The sequence below is a fragment of the Chenopodium quinoa genome, unplaced genomic scaffold (assembly GCF_001683475.1).
Source record: "Chenopodium quinoa cultivar QQ74 unplaced genomic scaffold, ASM168347v1, whole genome shotgun sequence".
NCBI classification, from domain to species: domain Eukaryota; kingdom Viridiplantae; phylum Streptophyta; class Magnoliopsida; order Caryophyllales; family Amaranthaceae; genus Chenopodium; species Chenopodium quinoa.
In genome coordinates, this window is record NW_018745658.1 from 1 (window position 1) to 18,192 (window position 18,192).

At 37.8% G+C, this 18,192-nt stretch overlaps 1 protein-coding gene and 1 pseudogene across 1 annotated transcript; both read left to right on the top strand.

The window, feature by feature from the left end:
• Window positions 1–13,135: 13,135 nt before the first annotated feature.
• LOC110717125 (nuclear transport factor 2-like) lies at window positions 13,136–14,327 on the top strand. Its single transcript, XM_021895763.1, has 2 exons — window positions 13,136–13,621; window positions 14,082–14,327. Exons 1-2 carry the CDS (start codon window positions 13,322–13,324, stop codon window positions 14,154–14,156), a joined length of 375 nt encoding a protein of 124 aa, XP_021751455.1. The 5' UTR covers window positions 13,136–13,321; the 3' UTR covers window positions 14,157–14,327.
• Window positions 14,328–14,439: 112 nt separating this feature from the next.
• LOC110717124 lies at window positions 14,440–17,034 on the top strand (annotated as a pseudogene).
• Window positions 17,035–18,192: the final 1,158 nt, after the last annotated feature.

Here is an 18,192-nt window from a genome sequence, read left to right on the forward strand (position 1 = left end):
GCTCATCTTCTTTCAACCTCTCTAAAAAAAAAAAAAATTCAAACAACGGCAATGTCGAGGCGGCAAGGCAAGGAATTGGCGGCGGCGGCGGAGGGAAGGAGGTCCCAAGGAGGCAAGGTACAATTTGTAAAAAAAAAAAAAAAAAAAAAAAAAAAAAAGGAAAAACCGCCGTGACGGAGGTGGGGCGCCCTGGCCTGGACGCCCAGCAAGCGGTGGTGGGCGCCAGCTGCAGACGCCGCCACCAGTAGGCTGGCGCCTGGGCTGGACGCCATAGCCACGGTTGGGCGTTTATTCAAAGCGCCGCAGCCGTGGCCTGTGGCGTCCAGCCCAGGCGCCAGCCCACTGGTGGCGGCGTCTGCAGCTAGCGCCACCACCGCTGGCTGGGCGTCCAGCCAAGGCGCCCCCCCCTTTTTTTTATATTTGTTTTTAAAATATTGTTTTTTTTTTTTTTTTTTTTTTTTTGTGTAATATATTTTTGAATTGTTTTTATATTTTGTTATTTATTTTTATAAATTTTTTCAATTTTGTTGTATTTTTTCTATGTTTATATTTTGTTTACAATTATTTGTAATGTTTTTAGTTTATTTGATTTGGGTAGTGGTAGCTATTTTTCGTATAAATTTTGTATGTTTATATATTTAAAATTTTGTGTAGAATTCACTGGGTCGTCATGGTGCGGGGAAGAATGTAGAGCTTCTTAGTAGAAGCTATTCAGTGGAGAGGTCGGGGCATAGACATGTCAGATCCCGTGGTATTTCGGCCTCAGCTCGTAGAGAACGGATCCACCGTCGGGATGAGGATGACGATGACGATGATGATGCTGAGGAGGGTGACCAGGAGGAGGAGCAGGAGGAGGGCGCAGATGAGGATGAGGATGTGGACGATGGCAGTGGGACCGTATGATGATTACGGTCCATTCAGTCAGAGGGTTGATGACATGTACGAGACACATATGGTGGAGGTGCGTAAGGGTAGGGTGGTAGGTTTGTTAGTAGATCTGGCACATCATCTGCGTCCACTGTATCTGGGGCAAGCAGGAAACGGTCGAGGGCCGGTAATGATTCTTGGGTTGTTAGGAGTGAGGTGCCCGGTGGGCCTGTTGATGGGAGTGTGATTCCTAGCTTTCTAGGACACATAGCTGCCCGTATTTGGAGGACCAGGAGAGGCCTTCAGTTACGGGGTTGTTGAAATGTCATACCCGGGAAAAGACTTGTAGCTTTTTGCGTACATGGGCTAAGACTTGGCCGGCGGAGAGCGAGATGTTCGAGCGACTGGAGGGCACTGGGGTGAATCACGTTCCTGCCACCATGCACGATAAGATTGACAGTACGCTGATCACGGCTTTCATTGAGCGATGGCAGCCGGATACAAACTCTTTCCACCTTCCGTTCGGTGAGATGACGATCATGTTACATGACGTTGAGGCCATTCTGGGGATTCGTGTTGAGGGTAAACGACTTTGTGCTGTGGCTGATGCGGATCAGGCAGATTTGCTGGCGGAGTTGTTGGCGGTGGACAGGGCTGCACTGTACAGCGAGGCGCTAGGTGTTTTGGGAACACGGAGGTGTGAAGATCGCATCCGTGTTGCAGCGGTGTTTGTACCCCAGTGCACGTAGGACGCACGACGCACAGCTGAGTGCTTATGTTTTTCTACTCCTCGGATGTACCTTGTTTCCGGATAAGAGCGGCGGAAACAAGCTTAGGCCACGCGACATAGTAGAGGCGTGTGACCCCGACAGTGTAGGCCAGTTTTCCTGGGGATCGGCTACGTTGGCGTATTTTGTATCGCCAACTAGGATTTGCGAGTCGGGCTGACGCGGCAGGTATCACTGGGTGTCTGACTCTATTGCAGATCTGGATATACGAGTACTTTCCTGCATTGCGACCACATCGTGACCCAGTTCCTATTGATGAGGGGATGTCGCGTGCTTGTGCGTGGAGTCCGCGCTCGGAGAAGAAGTCCGTTGACCGCCTCCGATCGATACGGTTATTGCTGGACAGGCTGTCCCCCTTAGAGGTAACGTTTATAAATTTTTTCTACATTTTATTATTTGCACATATTATATTCATGTTATTGAATTTTAAAACTATGTGCAGGTGAACTGGATGCCTTTCGGCCCGAACTCTAGTGTTAGGGTACCCAGGACCCTGTACACGGGACTCATTCAGTATCGTGAGATCGTCGAGGCGTACATGCCCCAGCGTTGTCTTCGCCAGCTTGGATTTGTCCAAGTTGTCCCTCCTCCCCCGGCATGCCCGATGAAGGCGGTCCGACCTGCATCGTCGAGGGACTACGTCGTGCAATGGCCGGATATCATGACCGGGACGTGGGACCAGTTTCCGATGGTGGCCCGCTTATGGACTGCGGAGTTGCAGCGGCCGCCCTCTGGGGTTATCATCGTTTTAATTTATTAAATTAGACATTATGTTGTAAGTTTGTAACATTTTAGATTGTTCTTTTAGCTTCCAACTTAAACATATTATCATTGCTGTTTTTAAATTTTGATATAACCGTTCGTGGATCCGCGCAACTTACCCATGCAACATATAGAGAGTTCCTGATGTCGTTCTTCTGAGTTTCAATTGACTTGTTAAGTCTATCGAACAGTGTATCCAAAGCAGCGGTCGATGAATCAATCCAGTCCTTGGTAGCTCTATGAGCGCTCTCAACTCTACATGTTGTAGTGTTCCCAAAATGAAGTACCTAGTTTGTCCAATATTTGACAAACTTTTCCCTGTGAGGGACCCATTGCTGCATCACATAGTCCACCAGTGCCGGACACCACTGGTACGAATCCCTGAAGTTAGCCAATGCTCGCTCATACGCTTCCTCTGTGGTAGCCTGTAGGATCTTCCGCCACTTACCATTCACCAATCTCTCTGCCATTTCCAAATTCTTCTTGAAAAGGTTGTAGGCTTTCACTTTCACGCAGTTGTTGATGTGCCATGTGCACAATAAGTGGTTCGATTCGGGAAACAGCTCTGCTATGGGGGCAAAGAGACCTCCCTCACAGTCGCTGACGATGGCTGCTGGATGAACATTAGGCCCGATGTAGTTTCTCAGCTTCTCCAACACCCAATAATAACTTGGAGCCGTCTCATCCTTGATGATTGCATGACCAATCAGAAAGTTCTGGTTCGTTGGAGTCATCCCCATGATCTCAACCAGTGGGAACTTGTACTTGTTTGTCTTGTATGTTGAGTCGATCAAAATCACAAATGGCCAAGACTTGATCATATCAGCACAATCAGGATGCACAAGGAAAAGATGAGTCACCTCCGCTGTATCTTCATCAGAATCAAACCAGAATAGGTAACCACGTGATTGTGCCTGGTGTAGCAGCTGCTGTATAGGGTTCCTTCCCTCTGACCGTTCAAACCTGAGTTGCTGTCTGACGTTGTAGATGTGTCTTCGGTTTGGATGGTCTTCTGGAAATTTCTCTAACACAGATGCTAATATTTTAGCAGGCTTGACTTGAGCATCACTCATTTCTTTCACAACTAGTTTCGCAGCAGGACTTAAGCCGCTCAGTTGTCGATGACCCTCTTCATATACTATCATCTCATGGTTGTGATACCTCCATTTAGAGTAACCAATCACTTCCCAACCGTCACGACTCCGTAGTTGTCGAACCTTTACTCTGAACTCACACCCACAACCTTTCCGCTTTGTATCAAACCGAGTGGCTTGTACGAAAATCTCTTTCTTCTCTTTTGCGATAACGGTCACATCTCAAAATGCGATCCATTCTACCATCCCGTTGAGATTTATGAGTTACTACTACCAAGCAAAATCCAGCTGCAATTGCAACCTGTTTTGCCCAATCAATCGCCTGTTGAGCTTCTTCGAATGGACCATCATGGCCAAATATCCCACTGTAATCATTTCCGTCTCCACCATATTCCTGCATCAATTATATATTACAATAAATACATTTAACGGATAATACATTTAATTTCTATATTTACACATAATTAACACAAAAAAAAGCATAATTATATATAATCAAACTTAATTTTTATAAAAAACCCAATTCGAATTTTCAAACTAAATTTAAAAATATACCATTTCGAATTTTCAAACTTAATTTTAAAAAAACCTATTTCGAATTTTCAAAATTAATTTAAAAAAAACCCATTTCGAATTTTTTTAAAAAATCATTTTCGATTTTTTTTTTTTAAAAAAAATAAATAAAAAACAACAACAAAATCAAAAAAGAAAAAAAAAAATTTATAAGGGTGGCGTCTGCCAGGGCTGCCACAGCCACTGGACTGGCGCCTGGCAGGGCCGCCTCAGCCAGTAGAGTGGCGCCTGGCCAGGACGCCAGATTGGTGGTCTGGGCGTCTGGGCTGGACGCCACTCTGGTGGTTCTGGCGTGTGGCTTGGACGTCCAGGCTACGGTTTGGGCGTCCATCCTAGGCGCCGGAGCCACTCCGACGGTAAACCGTGAATTTTAACGGACTTACCTCGTTTTCCGTCGACGACGACGTACCTCCGGCGTCCCCCGCATCTCCGGCCTGCCCTTCGGTCTCCCCCGGCGAGCCAGTACGGCTCCACATTTTTTAAACCGAGATTATTTCAATTTTAGAAAATGGGCATAATGGTCACACCAAATCATATTTGTGGGCTTTATATGGTATTTTGCGGGCGATGTTTAGCGATTCACATATATTATAGTCAAAGGAAATAATTAGCTTGATAAAAATGATAATTATCTATTTATAATTATTTAAACCTGAATATGACCTGACTTAGAAATGACCCAACCTGATTGTAACCTGCAAATTATTAACTTGAACATAACCCGACTTGATTCCGAGAATGACCCGACGTGGAAATAACCCCACCTGATTATATATAACCCGCAAATTATTGACTTCAACCGAACCCGACTTGAACCCCAGAATGACCCGACTTGAAAATGACCTGACCTGACCTGATTATAACCCGCAAATTATTGACTTGAAATGAACCCGACTTAAACCAGAAAATGACCCGACCTGATTCTAACCTGCAAATTGTTAACTTGAACCGAACCCGACTTAAACCCGAAAATGACCCTAACCCGTTTTAACCCGTGAAAACCCGAATTAAATCTGACCTATTGTTTACCCGACCCAAATATAACCCGGCCAGTTATTAACCCGACCCAAACCCGATAAGAAGTATGACCCGACGTGAACCGACTCAAGCATGACCTAACCCAAACCCGACCCACATAGGTTATGGAATTAATCTGAATTGACCGAACCCGAGTTGACCCAACCCATTCTTACCGACCCAAACCCAACCCGTTTACCTGAATTGACAGCTCTACCCGAAACCTCTGAAATTTCTCAAAAGCGTGGATATTAGCCTTCAATTTTGGAATTTTATGACGTTTATTCACCCGGAAATAAAAATTGCCGAAATGTTTACCATGGTCCCTAATACCCTCCGGGGGTCTAATTGGCTGAGTGGAACCATCCAATTTGTCTTTACGACCAATTTATTACTAGTTTACAACTTGCACCGATTTCATTTACTCAAGCTTACTACGAACATTTATGACAACATATAATGATCATATATGGATCAAAACAGCATTATATGACCCGAGATGTATCCCCTAAAATCTCAATGCTTTTCGACACCGGGCCCCAAAACATTCGAAATTTCTCAGAAAGCGTGGATATTAGCCTTTGATTTTGGAATTTTTTGACTTATTTTCGCCCGGATATAAAAATTGCCGAAATGTTTACCCTGGTCCCAAATATCCTTTGGGAGTCCAATTGGGTGGGTGGAACCATCCAATTTGCCTTTAAACGACCAATTTACCGGTTTACAACTTACATCGATTTCATTAATTCAAGCCTACTACGAACATTTATGACAACAAATAGTGATGATCATATATGGTTCCAAACGACATTATATGACCCCGATATGTATTACCTAGAATTTCAAGACTTTTCGACATCGGGCCCCGAAGACTCCAAAAATTCTCAAAAAGCGTGGATATAGGCTTCAATTTTTTAATTTTTTAACTTTTTTTCGCCCGGAAATAAAAATTGCCGAAATGTTTACCATGGTCTCTATTACCCTCCGGGAGTCCAATTGGGTGGGTGGAACCATCAAATTTGCCTTTAAACGACCAATTTACCGGTTTATATTACAACTTGCGCCGATTTCATGAACTCAAGCCTACCACGAACATTTATGACTACATACAATGATCATTTATGGTTCCAAACGACATTATATGAATCCGAAATGTATCCCCTAAAATCTCAAGAATTTTCGACACCGGGCTCGATACCTCCAAAATTTCTCAAAAAGCTTGGATATTAGCCTTAAATTTTGAATTTTTTTTTTACTTTTTTTCGCCTGTAAAAAAAATTGTCGAAATTTTTACCATGGTCCCTAATACCCTCATGGAATCCAATTATGTGGGTGGAACCATCTAATTTGCCTTTAAAAGGTGAATTTCCAGGTTTACAACTTGCATCGATTTCATTAACTTAAGCCTACCACAAACATTTATGACAACATATAATGATTATTTATGGTTTAAAACAGTATTTTATGACCCCAAGATGTATCCCCTAAAATCTCAAAACTTTTCGACACCAGGCCTCCAAACATAAAAAAATTTCTCAAAAAGCGTAAGCATTCAATTTTGGAATTTTTTTAACTTTTTTTCGCCCGAAAATAAAAATTGACGAAATGTTACCATGGTTCCTAAAACCCTCCGTTAGTCCAATTAGGTGGGTGGAACCATCTAATTTGCATTTGAATGACCAATTTACCGGTTTACAACTTGCACTTATTTCATTAATTCAAGCCTACCAAGAACATTTATCACAACATATAATGGCCATTTATAGTTTCGAACGTCATTATATGACCTCGAGATGTATCTAATAAAATCACATTTCTTTTTGACACCTGACCCCGAAATTTTCGAAATTTCTCAAAAAAAACGTGGATATTATTAGCCTTCAATTTAGGAATTTTTTGACTTTTTTCGCCCAGAACTAAAAATTGTCGAAATGTTTACCATGGTCCCTAATACAATCTGGGATTCCAATTAGGTGGGTGGAACCATCCAATTTTCCTTTAGTGACGAATTTACCGGTTTACAACTTGCACCGATTTTATTAACTCAAGCCTACCACGAACATTTAAGACAACATATAATGATCATTTATGGTTTAAAACAGTTTTATATGACCCCAAGATGTATCCCCTAAAATTTCAAAGCTTTTCGACACCGGACCCCGAAACCTCAAAAATTTCTCAAAAAACGTGGATAAGCCTTCAATTTTGGAATTTTTTGACTTTATTTTTGCCCGAAAATAAAAATTGCCGAAATGTTTACAATTGCTCCTAATACCCTCCGATAATCCAATTAGGTGGGTGGAACCATCCAATTTGCATTTAAACGACCAATTTACCGGTTTATAACTTGCACTTATTTCATTAACTCAACCCTACCACGAACATTTATGACAACAAATAATGGTCACTTATGGTTTCGAACGTCATTATATGACCCAAAGATGTATCTAATAAAATCTCATTTCTTTTCGACACCTGGCCCCGAAACCATCAAAATTTCTAAAAAATGTGGATATTAGCCTTCAATTTTGGAATTTTTTTACTTTTTTTCGCCCGAAAATAAAAATTGCCGAAATGTTTACCATGGTCCCTAATATCCTCTGGGGGTCCAATTAGGTGGGTGGAACCATCCAATTTGCCTTTAAACGACCAATTTACCGGTTTACAACTTGCACCGATTTCATTAACTCAAGCCTACAACCACAACGAACATTTATGACAACATATAATGATCATATATGGTTCTAAACGGCATTATATGACTCGAGATGTATTCCCTAGAATTTCAATACTTTTCGACACCGGCCCGAAAACCTCCAAAATTTCGCAAAATGCGTGGATACTAGTCTTCAATTTTGGAATTTTTTTACTTTTATTCGCCCGAAAATAAAAATTGTCGTAATGTTTACAATTATGGTCCCCTAATACCCTTTGGCAATACACCTGACTGGGTGGAACCATCCAATTTGCCTTTAAACAGCCTATTTACTGGTTTACAACTTGCACCGATTTCGTTCACTCAATCCTACCACGTACATTTATGACAACAAATAATGATTATATATGGTTCCAAACAAAATTATATGACCCCGAAATGTATTCCCTAAAATTTCAAGAATTTTCGACACCGGACCCTGAAATCTCCAAAATTTCTCAAAAAGCGTGGATATTGGAATTCAATTTTGAAATTTTTAAACTTATTTTCGCTCGAAAATAAAAATTGCCGAAATGTTTACCATGGTCACTAATACGCTTCGGGAGTCCAATTGGGAAGGTGAAACCATCCAATTTGCCATTAAACGGTCAATTTACCGATTACAACTTGCAGTGATTTCATTAAATCAAGCCTACCACGAACATTTATGACAACATATAATGATCATTTATGGTTCCAAACGGCATTATATGACCCCGAGATGTATTCCCTACCATCTCAAGGTTTTTCGACATCGTGCCCAACCTCAAAAATTTCTTAAAAAGCGTGGATACAAGCTTTCAATTTTGGAATTTTTTTTGACTTTTTTCGCCTGGAAATAAAAATTACTGAAATTTTTACCATGGTCCCTAATACCTTCCAGGAGTCCAATTGGGTGGGTTTATCCATCCTGTTTGCCTTTAAACGACCAATTTACCGGTTTACAACTTACACCAATTTCATTAAATCAAGCCTACCACGAACATTTATGACAACAAATAATGATTATATATGGTTCCAAACGGCATAATATGAACCCAAGATGTATCCCATAGAATTTCAAGAATTTTCGACTCCGGACCCCGAAACCTTCAAAATTTCTCAAAAAGCGTGGATATTAGTCTTCAACTTTGGAATTTTTTGACTTTTTTGGCCCAAAACTAAAAATTGCCGAAATGTTTACCATGGTCCCTATTATCCTTCAGGAGTCCAATTGGGTGGGTGGAACCATCCAATTTGCCTTTAAACGACCAATTTACAGATTTACAACTTGCAACGATTTCAGTAACTCAAGTCTACCACTAACATCTATGACAACATATAATGATCATATATGGTTCCAAATGACATTATATGAACCCCAGATGTATTCCCTAAATTCTCAAGACTTTGCGACATCGGGCCCCGAAACCTCCAAAATTTCTAAAAAAGCGTGGACATTAGCCTTCAGTTTTGGAAATTTTTGATTTTTTTTTGCAAGAAAATTAAAATTGCCGAAATGTTTACCATGGTCCTTAATATCCTTCGGTAGTCCAATTGGGTGGGAGGAACCATCCAATTTGCCTTTAAACGGTGAATTTACCAGTTTACAACTTGCACTGATTTCATTAACTTAAGCCTACCACGAACATTTATGACAAGAAATAGTGATCATATATGGTTCCAAACGACCTTATATGACCCCGAGATGTATTCCCTAGAATCTCAAAGCTTTTCGATGCCGGGCCCCGAAACCTCCAAAATTTCTCAAAAAGCGTGGATATTAGGTTTCAATTTTGAAAAATTTGACCTTTTTTTCCACCCGGAAATAAAAATTGCCGAAATGTTTACCATGGTCCCTAATACCTTCCGGGAGTCCCATTGGGTGGGTGGAACCACCAATTTGCCTATAAGCGACCAATTAACGGTTTACAACTTATACCGATTTCATTAACTCAAGCATACCACGAACATTTATGGCAACAAATAATGATCATATATGGTTCCAAACAGCATTATATCACCCCGAAATGTATCCCCTAAAATTTCAAGACTTTTCGACACTGAACCCCGAAACCTCCAAACTTTCCCAAAAAACGTGGATAATTAATCTTCAATTTTGAAATTTTTTGACTTTTTTTCGCCCGGAAATAAAAATTGCCGAACTGTTTACCATGGTCCCTAATACCTTCCGGGAGTCCAATTGGGTTGGTTGAATCATCCAATTTACGTTTAAACGGCCAATTTAATTACCGGTTTACAACTTGCACGAGTTTCATTAACTCAAGCCTACTACAAACATTTATGACAACATATAATGATCATATATGGTTCCAAACGGATTTATATGACCCCGAGATGTATCCCCTAAAATATTAATACTTTTCTACACCGGGACCCGAAACCTCCAAAATTTCTCAAAAAGCGTGGATAATCCTTTAATTTTGAAATTTTTTCTTTTTGTTTTCGCCCACAAATAAAAATTACCGAAATGTTTACCATGATCCTCAATACCCTCCGGGAGTCCAATTGGGTGGGTGGAACCATCCCATTTGCCTTTAAACGACCAATTTACCGGTTTACAACTTGCAACCGATTTCATTAATTCAAGCTTACCACGAACATTTATGACAACAAATAATGATAATATATGGTTCCAAACGGCATTATATGACCCCGATATTTATCCCATATAATTTCAAGATTTTTCGACACCGGGCCTCGAAACCTTCAAAATTTATTAAAAAGCGAGGATATTAAGCCTTCAATTTTAGAATTTTTTACTTTTTTTAGCCCAAAAATAAAAATTGCCGAAATGTTTACCATGATCCCTAATACCCTCCGGGATTCCAATTGGGTGTGTGGAACCATTCAATTTGCTTTTAAACGACCAATTTACCGGTTTACAGCTTGTACCAATTTACCGGTTTACAACGACCAATTTAATTAACTTGCACCGAACCCGACTTAAACCGAAATTGACCCAAACCCGTTTTAACCTGTCAAAACCCGAATTTAACCCGACTTGTTACCAACTTGACCTGAATTTAACCCGACCCGAATTTAACCCAACCTGTTACAAACCCGACCCAAAATCAACTCGACTTGTTATTGACCTGACCCAAATTCAACCCGACTTGTTATTGATCCGACCCGAATTTTACCATACCTATTACTTACCGAACTCAAAACCCGATCTGTTACTAACCCGACTCGAAATTAACACGACTTGTTGTTGACCTGACCTAATAAATTCAACCCAATTGTTCCTGACCCGATTTCAAATTACCTTAAATGCAATTTAGACCACCTTATTATTGTTGATCAAAGGATTTTTTTCTTGGGAGACCAATTCGGTCCAGGCCAGCTAAAGAAAGGAGCATTATCCTCAAATTTTAGAGTTAAATATAGTATTTGTTGTATGATTAAAGGAGATAATTATCTTCCTAAATTATAGAATATATTTCCCTAGTATATTGCCGTATATAGTATAGTAAAAGGAAATAATTAGTTTCATAAAAATGATAATTATCTATTTATAGTTAGTTGAACCCGAATATGACCTTACTTGGAAATGACCCGACCTGATTGTAACGTGCAAATTATTGACTTGAACATAACCCGACTTGAATCTGAGAATGACCCGACTTGGAAATGACCCAACCTGATTATAACCCGCAAATTATTGACTTGAACCGAACTCGACTTGAACCCAAGAATGACCTGACTTAAAAATGACCCGAGCTGATTATAATCCGCAAATTATGACTTGAACCGAACCCGACTCAAACCCGAGAATGACCCGACCTGATTCTAACCCGCAAATTATTGTTGAACCGAACCTGACTCGAACCCGAGTTTTACCCTAATCCGTTTTAACTCGGATTAAACCTGACCTATTGTTCACCCGATCCGAATGTAACCCGACCCAAACCCGATAAGAAGTACGACCCGACTCAAGCATGACCCAACCCAAACCCGACCCGCATTGGTTATGAAATTAATCTAAATTGACTCGACCCGAGTTGACCTGACCCACTTTTACCCTACCCAAACCTGACCTGTTTACCCGAATTGACAGCTCTAGGTGTACGTTTACCCGGATGTATATAATAAATTCTACTTTGGCTTGGCTTGATAAACACATTGTTTTTAAATAATCGGCGTGTCACAACTCTTTCTTAGCTTGGTTCATTCCAAACCCACCCTTCTTGAGAAGGAGACATTAAAATAAAAAATAAGTAGTTAGAATTCGGTGGACTTTTCAGCACCGGAAATCATCTATGTCATTTACCGCATCGAACCCCAAAGTTCAAAGTTCGTGTTGTTCATTACTCTATTTAAAGTTCGTACTGATAAGCGCAGCCAAGTAGGAGTAATAGTTTGTGTTGTTCTAGCTAATTAATTTTGCCCATAAAGAAAAAGATAAAACATTAATAATACACAATATATGGGTTCTAGAACTCTTCAATAGCAAGAGGATGGAACTAATTGTAAACATAAAATAGGTTTCAGCAAAGGAAAAGCTAATGCATAATGCAAAAAAGGATGCTCTTTGCCTCTTTCCCTTTATCAGATCTGTACCTTTGCGTAGAACCACAGCAGACAATTCTCGTCCAACTTTAAAGCACAATTCCATGAATGCCCTCTACTAAAAAGAAAAATCATCTTAGTTATACAATTTAATAGTATTTATAGCTACATTCAATTGGTAAATTGGTACTCCGTATTGTAAAAGAATTACCATTATTAATAGACTATTAAAAGAACTTTTTATATTGTATTGATATTAGTAAATGAAATATATATACTTCTTCCGTGTTTTAACAAGAGTTATATTTTGACCTTTTCACTATTCATATATTGGGTTTGACTTGATTAATCAACTAATATATAATAAATAAATGTTATTATGTACTTCGTAATACATTATTGGATTTTTTTGTAATGTATACTAAGCGATCATAATATCAATTTTCTTATGATTTTACTAACATATAATTAAATAAATTAATTGTTAAAATTGTGTCACGACATGAGTGTTTGGTCGAAGTGTAACGCTTGTTAAAATACAGGGGAAATAGTCAATGTTACATTGGTTATTTCGAAAAACTACCTCTTTCTAGCAAAGGAAATTCTTAGACCGACTTATATTCTAGAGTGGTGCGACTCGATGGAGTGCAATAACAAACTCATAACCCATTAATAGTTCAAGGGGGATACAATGTAAAATTGGATGTTTGTTGAAGAATAAACCTCTCAAGTGTCACCACATGTAAGTGTCCCACATTGGTTGAAGAAGAGAGAATTAAACACTTTATAAGGCTAAGGGGCTACTCCTCCTATTGCCATATGGTTTCTTGAAGCATCTTTATATGCACATTAGACACATTTTATGCTTTGCTTAAGCTTTATAGAAATATTCTTTCAAAAAAGAGAATAAAAAATAAAAATTATGCTAAAGTTACTTATTCCCTCTATATATTAGTATCCCCTAAGAATATAGTTCAAAGAGAAAGAAATTTTAACCAACTAGAAAAATAAAAATGGAAGATTATGAAGGGTTAGGAACATCATTTGTAGTTCATTACTACAATTTGTTTGATAATGAACGACCTTCTCTTAAATCTCTTTATCAACCAACTTCTTTGCTCACTTTTGAAGGACAAAAGTTTCAAGGTGTAGAGGAAATCTCTAACAAGATCAATAGTTTGCCATTCAATCAATGCCGCCATTCGATTAGCACCATTGATACTCAACCTTCTTCGATCAATGGAGGTATAATCGTCTTTGTTAGTGGCAGTTTGCAGTTGGCTGGAGAAGAACATCAGCTACGATTTAGCCAGGTAATAACTCAAGTTTTTTGCTTGTTAATGTTAAATGTTGTCCTAAAATATTAAAAGTTAAAATCATCATAATACTTAACCCTTATATCAAAGCACTAGTGTCCACCATATCAAATCATTAGTTTTTTTTTTTTTAGAGTCACAAGGGCGGGGTGAGAATCGATCCCAAGATTTCCTAAAATTGATTTTGAGAGTTGATAGACTATTTTTGCAGGATTTTTATGTAAAGATTTTATTATACAACAGTTGTACCATATATTCTCTTACAACCCCTGTAATGTATAGGGGTATATGGAAAATAAAGAAAGAGAAGATCCATATTTTACTAATTTCTCGTTGGTTGAAAGTGTAATTGTTACACCATGCTAGCTTAGCCTAATCGGTTGCATGCACTAGTTTAATTGCAGTTAAGTGTTACTAATATTGTGATTTGTATGTTGATTGATGTATTTTGATGCAGATGTTTCATTTGATTCCAACAACGCAAGGTAGCTACTTTGTGCAAAATGATATATTCCGTCTTAATTACTGTTGATTTGTTCATGGCTTTAGCCACGAATAAATCTTGGTTGTAATTGCAAACAATATGTATGTGTGGATCAGAATTTATGTTCTTCATTTGGTATTGGTAATTTAGTTTTTATTTGCTAGAAAGTTATTGTATTTTTATGAACAAACAAGCTGATCAATATGATCAAATCATTGATTAGAAGACCCATTTTTGGTTAGTGGTATTCCCTCTGTTCAAAAAGTTGGCTTGATATAATATAATTCCTCCGTTATATTAATATTGCAACAAGGATGAAATTATGCGTTTCAAATCACATTTTTTATGCTAAATATCTATAATTGTATAAGAGTAAAAATTATAAAAAGTTGATATTGTGAAAGTATTTTATGAGACGAATCCAACAAGATCCCAATATTGGTCAAACAACAGTGATAAATACTGAATAGTGCAAAAAGTCCATTGCAATATTAATAGAACGGAGGAAAAAAAAATGACACCACCTCTTGGGTCAAACTTTTTTAGATCATCAAATACGGAGTATATAAAATCCTTATTTTGCATAGATGGAAGAATAATTAATGATTTAAGACGAGTTTTAAAACCGTGAAAAAGGAAATAGGACAATAAATATTGAGGCATTAAACTCCCTAGTCATTGAGACATCAAACTTTCAAAAACTCAGTGCAAATCACTCTAAATATTCAACTTTTGTCATTGTATACTTGTTATGATAGTTGAATGCTTCATAATGCATGTTTATAAAAATCACAATTAGCTTTTCAATATGAGAAGTTATAGGTAAAATTGTACTTAAATTTGCAAACTTATTGGTCCAACTTAAGGGAGCATCTCTATATTAGACCAATAATAGAAGCTAGTTTTAAACCATACTACTATTAATTAGAATATTGATAGAAAATTAGTAAACTAATTGAAGAAAGGTCAACTAACTCAAAATGAAGGGGTATGCTCCTTCGATTATATCACTTCATAATTTTAATTAAGAAGCCTAATTAAGGAATGTATAATTTTAAACCACCCTTTTTTTTTCCTTGGGATGAATTTTGTATGGACCTAAACACCTATGAACTACAACCATCAATAGTTTTTACCTTCTTCTTCCCCCAAAACCCCAAAAAGAAGCAAACAAAATAACAAACTTTCTTCCATTTTTTAACTTTGGTGATTAATTTTTCTTTATACAACTTTTTTTTTTCTCTTCATATGGTGAAGAGGCTAATTGTACCTAAAATTTTTCAGATAAGATTTTGTCTTCACCATATTCAATCACTAGGAATGAAGAAGAAAATAAATATTGTTTGAATTCTAACAAAAAAGTTGTAACATATTAGTGTTGGCTAGGATAACATATTAGTATTAACTAGGATATATAAGCGAAAATGAATGACCTATTTTCAAACTCGTTTAAGAAGCACTCGGAATTTGATCAACAAGGTTTCAAATACGATGTGGAATCCGCCACAGGAGGGATGAATCTTGACAAGTTCTTCGACGATGTGGAGAGGGTAAAGGAAGACATGAAGGAGGTAGAAAGGCTTTACAAGAGGCTCCAAGACTCGAACGAAGAAAGTAGGGTTGTCCACAATGCCAAGACCATGAAGGAGCTACGTGCTCGAATAGACTCGGATGTGGCTTTAGTACTTAAAAAGGTGAAGATCGTCAAGGGTAAACTTGAAGCCCTAGACAAATCGAATGCACAAGCTCGTAACGTGCCTGGTTGTGGACCGGGGTCCTCGGCTGATAGGACCCGTACATCGGTGGTAAGCGGCCTAGGGAAGAAGCTTAAGGACATGATGGACAACTTCCAAGCCCTAAGAGGAAAAATGCAATCCGAGTACAAAGAAACTATGGAGAGAAGGTACAAGTAGTAAACTAAAAATTAAACTAATATCTTATAAAATGCACGAACTTGTAATTATTAAATATTTCATATATTAATAAAAGCATATGGTCAAATTTAGTATATGAATATTAAAAAAAACTAAATGTTAGCCAATCATCTTATAAAATGCATGAAATTGTTACTATATTAGTAAAAGCATGTGATCAAATTTAGAATATGAATATTAAAAAAATAAAAATAAAAAGTAAAACAACAATATTAAGGAAACAGAGAAAGTAAAACTTTAATGTATTTATATTCTTCTAGGTACTTTACTATAACCGGAGAGAAGGCAGATGAGACGATGATTGAGAACCTAATCGAGAGTGGAGAGAGTGAAAACTTCCTCCAAAAGGCGATACAAGATCAAGGAAGAGGGCAGATACTAGACACAATATCGGAGCTCCAAGACAGGCATGATGCTGTGAAGGAGATTGAGAAGAATTTGATTGAACTTCACCAAGTCTTTCTTGACATGGCTGCTTTAGTTGAGGCTCAGGGACAACAACTTAATAACATCGAAAGCCACGTGGCTCACGCAAGCTCGTTCGTGAGGCGTGGGACTGATGAACTTGTGGAGGCAAGAGGGCAACAAAAGAGCTCAAGGAAGTGGTATTGCATTGCCATTGTGGTTGGGATTGTGCTTATTTTTTGTCCTTGTTTTTCCTTTGTTTATCAATGTTATTTTGCCTCATTTGGTTTAATAAAGGAAGATGGGAAGTAAGGGACAAATTTAAGGAAAGCAAAAAGGCACAAACTATTTAAAAAAAAAAAAGGCACAAACTATTAGATTTTGTACATCAATTTTTAGGGATGAACATTTTTGGATTGTTACCTTGTTAAGTTGATAGTGGAGTTTTAAAGTTTTAAGTTCACTACAAAATTTAGAATGACATTTCATGTATGATATACACCATTGTACTTTATTTTTCTAGGGTAGATCAAAACTATAAGATCTTTATAATTGATCTTTAAATTTATATATTCTTTATTTGTATATCATAACCTCTAGTACATAAACTATAAATCAATTTCATTTTATATGAGTTTTTTTTTTGTCATTGAGGAAAGTGTTGTGACAGATGAAAGAATACATAACTTTTAATTACTACATCCGTTACATATTATTTGCAACAATTAGACATTTTTCCTCTCTACTTTATGTCAAATCGTTGCAAATAATATGTAATGGAGGTAATAATTAAAACCAAAACACATGGTTTTAATTAGCAGCCAGTACTAACAAATGTATCATGCGAGAGAGTATTTTATGTATCTCAATGAACATGCAAATTACAAATAGTAAATAGCTTAGCAAGACATTTTCTAATAGAAGAAAGAGCAACGAACCTTTCCAAACACAATTAACTATATACCCAGGTGGTTTCAAAAACTTACTCGGCCAAGCCGGTTCGATCTAATCCAAAAAAAAACCCGACCGATTTTAACTTGTATGGACACTATAATATAATTCAACATGATTCAACTTTGAATAAAACCAACTTGACCTTCCGAGTACCCAAATTGATACCAACCTGTATGTGTCAGTCTTTTTGGAAGTTAATGTTTGGGTCTAGTTTTTGGGCCAAAAATCTGTACCCAACGCATTGCACTTGAACCCCCTCGTTGCATAACTTAAGCCATGTAAGCAAGCAGCAATGTAATTATAATTTATAAAGAAAACTTTGAAACAAGCACCAAATTTGGACCCAAACAAACCAAAACAATGATATGTGCATTCCCAGTACACGTATAGGAATGCTTGTAAAAATCATGCATAATCGGTGTTTATTATGAATTATCGTTTTATCTTTAATTAAGATTTTTGATTTGATCTTTTTATGGGTTTTAAATACGAAGTATTAACATGTATAACTTATCATATACAAAATCAATAATACAAATTTAAACAATAAAATGCATATAAACATAATGTGACCTGAGAGACTGAGACCACTTAATCGATTTCATCCACTTTATTTAAATTTTAAAACTTGTGTAAATCTGCTAATTCACGAGTCCAGCTTTTCTACTTGTAATACGTGAGACATGGGTGTTGGTCTTGGCTTAAGCCCTTGACCACCCCGACAACTCGACATGACCCAAGGGTACAGTGCTGGACCGAGATTAGCCATGCCTAGCCCATTCAAATCTTAG

Coding starts and splice junctions, on each gene's coding strand:
- LOC110717125 (XM_021895763.1), top strand. CDS start 13,322: ATGGAAGATTATGAAGGGTTAGGAACATCATTTGTAGTTCATTACTAC. Junction 13,622..14,081: donor ATCAGCTACGATTTAGCCAG/GTAATAACTCAA, acceptor ATTTTGATGCAG/ATGTTTCATTTGATTCCAAC.